This window comes from Antennarius striatus, chromosome 17, assembly GCF_040054535.1.
Source record: "Antennarius striatus isolate MH-2024 chromosome 17, ASM4005453v1, whole genome shotgun sequence".
Taxonomy (NCBI): domain Eukaryota; kingdom Metazoa; phylum Chordata; class Actinopteri; order Lophiiformes; family Antennariidae; genus Antennarius; species Antennarius striatus.
Window position 1 is genome coordinate 5,025,731 of NC_090792.1, and position 9,523 is coordinate 5,035,253.

General features: G+C 42.0%; 1 protein-coding gene across 1 annotated transcript in view; it reads left to right on the forward strand.

Annotated features, from left to right (window-relative positions):
• The window catches only part of alk (ALK receptor tyrosine kinase), a 394,873-nt gene extending 388,448 nt beyond the window's left edge, over positions 1-6,425 (forward strand). Inside the window, exons 26-29 of the mRNA XM_068338207.1 lie at positions 1,390-1,491; positions 1,773-1,907; positions 2,724-2,814; positions 3,462-6,425. Coding sequence (XP_068194308.1) covers positions 1,390-1,491; positions 1,773-1,907; positions 2,724-2,814; positions 3,462-4,526 — 1,393 coding nt within the window. The 3' untranslated portion in view covers positions 4,527-6,425. The remainder of the gene's footprint in view (positions 1-1,389; positions 1,492-1,772; positions 1,908-2,723; positions 2,815-3,461) is intronic.
• Positions 6,426-9,523: the final 3,098 nt, after the last annotated feature.

A 9,523-nucleotide genomic window follows, 5' to 3' on the forward strand; every position in this document is an offset into this window, starting at 1 on the left:
GCAGTCGCACCTTTAGCTCTTAGTTCTCCCAAACAATGAATGTTGACTCTTCTTACTTGCCACAAGTCAGATCTATGGAAAATGTAGTTTCACTCTCTTAAACTTAAATTTGACATTTCAGTACGTAGCGCATTTTATAGCTCATTAGATCTGATTTGTCATCCTTAACATATGTCTTGGCTTGAGACTAAATACAGACTGTGAATTGGTCGTCACATCTGAGGAGTGTGTTCTGCTCAGGCTCTGACTTGTTGTTTCTGATTTTATCCAAACTGCAATAGTCCTGTTATTGTTTACCACCTTGTTTTTGATGTATTTGTTATTCTTTTTCTTTCCTCTGTTTATTTGGCTCTTATTTTTCTGTTGAACACCAACTGTCAACAATGATCTGGCCTCACACTGCTTCACTTTGAGATCTCGGAGAGGGCCAATGCAATTAGGGTCCTTCCAGCTGAGTTGTGTGCTGATCCAACAGTCTAGATTTTCAAGACAAAGAGAAATAAATTGTTCCTGCTACTTTTGTAAAAGGTGCTGGGATTTCAACTGGTGGCCTTTCATTCACAAGACCACGTCTGGATAGCACCATCCAATTTATCACAGAAAACACACCATGTTTTGATCAATTTGCTCAGGAAACACTGATCCCGCCGCTTAAGCGACGATTTCTCCCAGCCAAACATGGCCGTCGCCGATGAAAGCTCAATCTGTGTCCATTTTTCCGTACGGACAACATGAAGGGCGGGAGGCTGAGCAGAGCCCGCTCTGTGTTTCTGTTCTGTCTTGTGTGCCTCCAGCGGGGCGGGTGACCTCCATCAGCCCCAACTATCAGATAAGGACATCACATCAGGTCATTTGCCCGCCAACCCAAAGCACAAGACGGCATTAAAAACAGCTCAGACGTTGCTCAGTCGCCTTCTTCTCAGAGAGATAAGCAGCTCTTTGACAGTCTGTCACACCAACATGTTGGGAAGCAGAAAATGCGATTGAATCAGTGCTGATAGTGACACTGACAAACACCACTTAATTGCAAAATGATTGATTTTTCATCTACAGGTTTTTGTTTTTTTTCCCGGTGGTGTTGCCATAGTGATGGCACAGGGAACTAAAAATGCTGGTTTTCATTTTACAACCAACCTTTATTGTTTTTATTATCAGGAGGTAAATGCCACTGATATTATTACCAGACAGGATTATCAAGCATTTAACTCAAGAATTTAAGAGTAGTGAGACTCTGTGTGTGTGTGTGTGTGTGTGTGTGTGTGTGTGTGTGTGTGTGTGTGTGTGTGTGTGTGTGTGTGTGTGTGTGTGTGTGTGTGTGTGTGTGTGTGTGTGTGTGTGTGTGTGTGTGTGTGTGTGTGTGTGTGTGTGTGTGTGTGTGTGTGTGCGCAGGGCGAGTTACTACAGGAAGGGTGGACGTGCCATGCTGCCGGTCAAATGGATGCCACCTGAAGCCTTCATGGAGGGAATCTTCACGTCTAAGACGGACACTTGGTGAGATTCCGTCACGCTAAAATTCACCTCTGATATTTCAGACTCAGATGTCTGCAGGGTGCAGCATCCCATTCTTTTCTTCACCTCCCTCTGCCCTTCAGTGGCCAAGATGTGTTTTCTATTCCTCGTTGTGTCTCCATCTCGTTCTGTGTCCTCCACTCTTATCCTTTGAGGATTCAGCGCTGATGATGTTCATAATTTATGACTCGCCTGTCCTCGGTCTTACCCTCTTTCTTGTCTGAGCGTTACTAATCTCCAGCCTCATCATCTGCCTTTCTCAGGTCCTTCGGGGTTCTGCTGTGGGAGATATTCTCTTTGGGCTACATGCCATACCCGAGTCGCAGTAACCAGGAAGTGTTAGAGTTTGTTACCAATGGTGGAAGAATGGACCCGCCGAAAAACTGCCCTGGGCCTGTGTAAGTGCAAAATCCACACACAGACACTGAATGTATTCCGGTGCTGCACGTGACCACAATGTGATCCCTGGAGGGCTAATTAACATTGGAGTGCATATAATGCATCATGAATACATAAAAAATGAACAAAGCAGACATGAAACAGGGATGCACTGTTGCACAAGCAAGCTGTGAAGCAGAAGGCAGTGGGGGGAGTCATGGAGATATCAGTGCCTTTACTATAGAAACACAAGTTTGCTTTCATGTTTGTCTCTGAGCTGATGGAGAATCATTTCCATATCATACAGTGTTGTTCTCTCACCTTTGTGACAGCGTGTCTCATTTACACCCTATTCTAAAACATATGTGGGCAGATGTGCACACACCCACTGTCTCTAATACAAACATGAAAGTAACACTTTTGGCCTCACTTTTCAAAATCCTCGCATCATTTCGCAGCAGAACACCCTGCATGTTTTCCCTGCAGAGGCTTTTTTGCAGACGCAGCCCTGCAGCGTTCTTTTAATTTAAAATTGTAGGATCTACATCACGACAGGATGTGAATCACAGATTTGTGAAACCAGCAGCTACACTTGAAACCAGCTCCGTCAATGAAACCATTTCTCAGGATTTATCTTCACTCTCCTGTCGCCTCGAATCACACATTTAACACAATCACTCAAATAGGGAGCAGATTACACTTTCACGCTGAGGCAATCCCAGCATCTCTGAACCTGTTATAAAATAGATGGGTCTGGTTGGGACAGATGCTGCCGGTCAGTCGCTGTTTGCTATTTCTCCACAGATGCTCATGTGTGTCTTTGTGTGTGTCTTCAGGTACCGTATAATGACTCAGAGCTGGCAGCATCAGCCTGAAGACAGGCCGAACTTCTCAACTATCCTGGAGAGAATTGATTACTGCTTACAGGTGACTAAAAGAGCAATGAGGAAACTGAGCAAAATATATGTTTGAAACTGTGCAATTTTCCCTAATTTATGTTAATATACTCTCGGTTTAGTGCCAAACAGGAACAAGATAAAATTACATGACGCACAAACAACACTAAAATATTTTGCTCACATTATAAAGGACGATATAACTTTAACCGGGACAGCCTAGTAACACTTTACCATCTGTTAGCTCCTGATGATCTCCCCACAACGAGGGGAGGGGCCATAAGTCTGCAACTAACTTTTCCATGTCTGACAATTAAGATTGTGACGATACACTCAACTAAAAATTAAATAACATTTCCGATGTTGAAAGAATGAATTAATTTTGCTGCAGTTTTTTTTTTTTTTTGAGTGAATCAGTTTGCAGAAAAGCTGTGACTGAGAAATATTTAATATTTATCAGACACAAAAGCAACATTTCTAAGGGGAGTTAAACTAAACCACATGATCTGTGCAATGAGTGCATTTTTTTAAACATATAAATACATTTAGTGTATAGAAACTTTTAAGTAATTTTTAATAAAGATATTTATACCATGAATAACTGCAAATCATTTAATTTGCTGGTGGCAGCTTGCCTTATAGGAACAGAAATATAACTGTTTCTCCACCCAATGCTAGGACCCTGATGTGGTGACCGTGCCCCTGCCTGTAGAGTATGGACCTGTACCAGAGGAGGAGGAGCACGGAGCCACACAGCCTGATGAGGCCTCAGCTCCGACTGTGCAAGTGAATGCCAAGGTGCCTGATGGGGAGGCTCCAGCCCCACCCCCATCCTATCCTACAGAAGAGAACCGGAGAGTGGAGCACACTGTTGTGACCAGCACAGCGCCGGAGGCCAAAGCACAGATGTCAGGCCAGCCCCAGCCATGCCTCCACCAGCACCCACAGCCCCCAATGCAGACCTCCATCGCCATGGCAAACACTAATACGGTCACCTCCACTGCCAAGAGTCCTCATGTAACCACCCACCCCAGTCCTGAGGGGGGCCACGTCAACCTGGCGTTCACCCAGGGCCACCTGCCAGAGAAGGATGGCCACAACGGGAAGAACACCAGTCTCTGGAACCCCACGTATGGCTCATGGTTCCTTCAGCAGAGGAAGCAGCAGCAGAGGCAGGCGGGAGTCGGGGGGGCGGGTGGGAGCATTGCCCGGGTGCCTGGCGAGGGGCAGGAGCACGTGGGTCGGACTGTCGCTGAGGTGGCGGGGGCTCTGGGTATACAGCACCAGCACAAGCAGTTCCAGCATCAACTCCAGCAGCAGCACCAACTCCAGATGCTGCACCACCAGCAGCAGCAGCAGGGTCTTTGCAAACCGCTGCTGCCCCCTCCACCACCTCCTGCTGGCCAGTCACCTCTGCTTTTAGATTCAGCAGCACTGCCCCCAGTCCCTCTCTACAGACTGAGACGGTTTCCCTGTGGGAACATCGGCTACGGCTACCAGGAGCAAGGCGTGCAGCTGGAGGTTGCCCACGGTAACCCCAACCCTCCGCCTCCTCCAACCCAGCAGGGCACGTCCATGCACGGCTCCTCAGCAGCTCACCAGAGGGGAGCCTCTATTTCCACCTCGGTATCTCTGGTTCGGTCAGCTATTCCAGAAGACAGCCGTCCACTGCTTGTCACCATGGGAACGGTACAGGACCCCAGGCTGCCAAGGATGGAGGGCCACAACGCCACCGTGCTTTAGCCAAAATGCCTGCACCACTGGCCTTTTTGTCAGGCCCTGACTTTGGAGACAGGAAACACAGTGTCAGGACAGAGACAGCTCTTCATCACTCCACTGTCCCACCATTCCGGTTTTTACCTCCACTCACAGAAATAGAGCCGGATGAACCCATCAAGCTATTCCCATGTCGACCCTCGAGGTGTGTTGAAATCTCCAATGGATGCTAAAGCACATCAGAGAAGTAAAAAAGCTTTGGGAAGCAAAAAGAGGAAAGGGTGGTTTTAAGAGTTTAAAATGTATTTTTTCAGTGCTGGAGGGAACATGAATGACAATTTTGACAAAGGATCAAACGGAGAGTTTATGGCACAGGAAGACAACTTTCCATCTGGTAGTGAGTACATATGCCATGTGTTCATGGACAGCCTCGGCTGAACGTCTCGTCTTTGAGAATAGACTACAAACAGGATTCAAATCTCTATATTTTGCCAGACTTTCAGTCACAAACTACAGTCGAACTGTAGCAACTGCTTACTTGTCTGCAGTTGCTTGTTACGTGTCACTTCTATTACACGATCTTTAAACTGTTCCTTGTCCACATCCTTTTGGAAAACAGCAGTGTGGTAAATAACTTGTAAGAGACTATTTTTCAAGTACATCACAGAATTAAACACTGGATTACCAGAGACATTTATAAAAAATAATAATAATAAAATACTGGGAAAATGTATTTGTTGATGTTTGCTTGCCTGCTTGTTTATTTATTCTTTTCTTTATTTATTATTTGGACGTGGCTCTATAAATTATTCATGAACATCTTTCTTCAATTCCAAATTTTTCAGACTCATTTTACATCATCTGTTTTTTCATGATTTTTTTTTTATTTTTTTATTTTTATGAACTGCTAGATTTTGTCTGTTGTGAGTTTGACAAAAAGAATTCCCTGACGTGTTTTTTAAATCCAGAGATGCAGGGCTCCAGTGGCATCCTTCACCGCGGCCTTTTGATGGAGATGAATAGGAAACCGCAGCAAGTCTGACAAAAGAAAATAGAGCATTAAAGAGGAGCCACCCTCAAGAATTTAGCTTTTCACTGTTGCTTAAGATGTGTAATGACTTGTTGCCTCTGGTTCTATTGAAATTACTATTCTCCTTTCGTTTACAACTCCTTTCTGCTGAAAGAGTGCTTTGAGAAAGTGGCGCTGAGGCAATTCTTTACATATCGTTGTTTCAGTAACCTTTTATTTATTCATTTCTTGTTGAAAAAAAAATTCTTTCCTTTTTTTTCCTTGATGTAGAAGCATTGTGGATTATTGCTGAATCAATCTTAACCTTCAAATTGCTATCTCACAGCATTCCACTTTCATGAATTTGCATATTTTATCTTTTCTATTATTGGGTGACTGTTGTGGAATACAAATGAGTCTGAGGATAAAGTGTGAATACAAACTGCTTTTTGGCTCTCTGTGTGAATGAAAGCTGAGACTCTGGGTCTGGTCCTGCTCATTTCACGTCTGTGTTTCAAGTGTTTTTTTTCTTTAGTGTAACGACAGAAACGTGGAGCTCATCGGTCAGATGAAGCCATGAGTGCAGCCGTGTTGATATTTAGCTGAACAACGTTGATATGCTGTGATGTTTTGATGCCTTTGCTTTGCTTGAGCCGTCACGCGTGTGTCATGATGCTGGCAGATGCAGTTCTACACGACGAGTCAGCGAGTGAGGCGAAGGTCGACCAATGAAATATATTTTGATTTGTCTCTAGTGTTAAATGCATTAATTCTGTGTTACCTTCAGAGCTTCACATCCATTGTTGGTGAAAAAGAAGCTGAACTGTACCTGTAAATGTTGTAATTATAAAGTATTGTTCTATGGCCCTGGAAAAAGCTGTAAATTGCCCTTCAAAAGACATTCACCAAAACAAATAAATTACTATATAAAAACTGGCTTGCATTTGCTTCTGCGGCACATTTTATCAGATTAAACAACACATGATGTGTTAATCCTCGTAATGTGGTGATTGATTTTTTATTTTTTTGAAAGACAATCATCAACTACAAACATTTGGTCATAGTGCAACAGCAATGATTTGAAATTGTGGTGTAGTTAAATGTCTGTGTAGGTTCTCAGTCATCAACGTCATGGTTATCCAAAGCTGTTTAAATCAATCATTTGAGGGATCAATAAAGTGAATTTAATTTTAATCTTTAATATACCAGATTGTTTTTCGGCTTAAAATACACAGCCGGGCAACACCATCAGACAAAGACTGGTCCATCCGAAAGACCCCACACCACACAGTCAGAAGAGCAATCTGGTGTATGCCAGACGGGTTTCACCTACGGTCATTGAAATGTGAACAGAACTGACCACACCCCACAGGTTTAATAAACTGGGACCAGACCAGCCACCTTCAGAACTGACGAAGCCTCTTGGATGAGAGGTGAAACATTTTCAAGAAACTTTCTTAAAGTCCAGTGGATTGATTTTAACAGGTTTGAGTGTATTAAATAAAATATGGCACTAAACAAAAAACACACCAGAGGCGAATTTTAACACAGACGCAAGTTTAAACAAAACACAGTAAACAGTGAAAAATCATTTTAACTGAGCTTCATTGAAAAACGATTTTTCCTTGAAGTATGCAGCAGTAATTTGATGGTTAAGATGGTTGAGGTCTGTGTTAGCATTGTCTCATCAAAAACATGATTCTACAGTAACTGTCACAGCCACCAGCAGCAGAGACACATGCTGGTTTAGAATTTAGCAGTTCCATAAGAGCTTTTGAACATCACCACTGACCGCACTAAAAAGCAGAAAGCTTGAAAAGGATCCTGTCATTGAAAAGTGATGTGAAATCATAAGATTGTCTTTTGGAAACCAAATGAGTGGACATAATAATTTTTCAATTTCACCTCCAATTCTGAAGTTAAACCTATTAACATTGTGATCTTTTCTCATAATGAGAGCATAATACAGAGTAATAACACTATGTTATTGACAGAGCTATGGTGACGTACAAGTTGGCTGTCATGAACACGGCTGTAGTTATTTAAATGACCTATGATCTATGAATCGACAATGCTATTTCCAATCAGTCAATAACATGATCACCACTATAAATTTTACCTCAGCAGACAGCTGCTGGATGGTTGAGAAAGAAAGGTTTAAATTAATAGCTGAGGCCTAATTTGTCATTGATTGTATTTGAGTACGAAGTAGAAGTAGAGAATTGTTCCTTTATACAGCAGGAGGGATCAAAAGAGTATTTTTAGCTGTGAGATGGACGATTGCCAGCCAGCAGAGGTGGCTGCAGACAGAAAACAAATGAAAGACCGCCTGATGAATGGAGTAATGCTGCTGATCTAGTTTTTCACTGCTGTAAACCAGCAGGAAAATGATAGTAATTATCTCCACCAAGGAGGTCATGACTCCTTCTATCTGTCCCGTTGTCTGTCAAAGCTCCTTGCAAAAAACAACAGAACAGAGTTTCATTATAGCGGAATAAATGGAGGAGTGGGGCGTGGGACGGGAGAGAGTCACTCATTTTAGTAGAGGGACAGATTCAGAAACTTTTTTGTCATTGCAAGTTGGGGATTTTTTTTTGTCTTTCAGTAATTTTTCATATTAAATAAGTAGATCTTGATTGAGGAGTTAGCTTAGTTATTAGTGAGTGGGAAAAAGTGATGCTTCCAACCTGCCATATGTAGCTGGAGGACTAGCACTTTGATTTGGATTTTTTTCATTCATCTCATTTCAATTCACAATCACTTCATCTGCTGTCGCGGGGTGTTATCCCATTTTAATTGAGGGCGTGATGTGGGGGAAACTCCGGGTGCGACGCCAGTACACCACAGAGCCCCACAGAGACACAAACAAACACACACAGACACACTCATACCTACAGTCAATTTAGGACCGGCCAATTAACCTGTAGTGCATGTTTTTGGAGGTGGGAGAAAGCCTGAGAATCCAGAGAGAACCCACACAAAGATTTAATAATAATAATAATAATATGAATAATAATAATAATAGTAATAATAATAATAGTAATGTGTCTTGGCAAAATCGTAGTAACTCATAAAATTTGTGATTCATGGTTTTATACCTTATTTTGTATGACAGTTTCTTTGAGGCATTTTAAAGTTGTTCTCTCCTCTTATTAGAATTAAATCTGACCATCACAGGGGAAAATCCATAAAACAAAATTGAATAGAGTATTTCCAAGGTAGGACTGCTACACACAAACATGAAACAAGTTTCTAGAGCACCTGCTCTAACTTTATCCACAATCCACAGCAACAGATCTGAAAACATGGTTGTAGTCATCAAGATGTATTTGATGCATCAGTCATCAGGAGGATGAGAATCAGGATACCAACACCCTTAGGGGTCAAAGAAGGATACTAGCACCAGTGTTGCTCTGCCATAACTATTCTGTTTTATCTGTCTGCTGTCTAATGTTATGAATAAAATAAATGATATACTGGATATAAGCTCCCTGAGTATGATCAGATAGACTTGAATGCGTCCTCACTCACTTCTCTTGCATCATCTCTTGCAAGTGTGAGAAGGATGTGAAAGTCAACACCACACAGCAATTGTTTTATGAGGAATATTAACAATGACGACACTTTTAAATTATTCTTTATGCTCATCTATGTGTACATAGAAAAGAATAGATGTCTTAAACTAAGACAGATGTCCCAGAAAACCTGCAGAAATGTTTTCTTACATTTGATCTACACGGAGTTGATTTTGTTTCTCTTCTTCTTTATTTTATCTTTTTTATTCTCTTGACATTTTTCAATATGGACATCAATCATCATTAAAGTAAGATATCAATAGTTGCTTACAACTGTCTAACTTTGTTACTTTGGGAGTGTAACCTCATAGGTAACAGGATGCCTGGTTTGTCTATCAGACTCTACTCTTAATTTAAATAGTAAAGCTGTGGGCAGATTTTTGCAACATGTCTCAATATGTTGTGTTTTGGAGTTTAATGTGTTACGCAATGCAGACCTT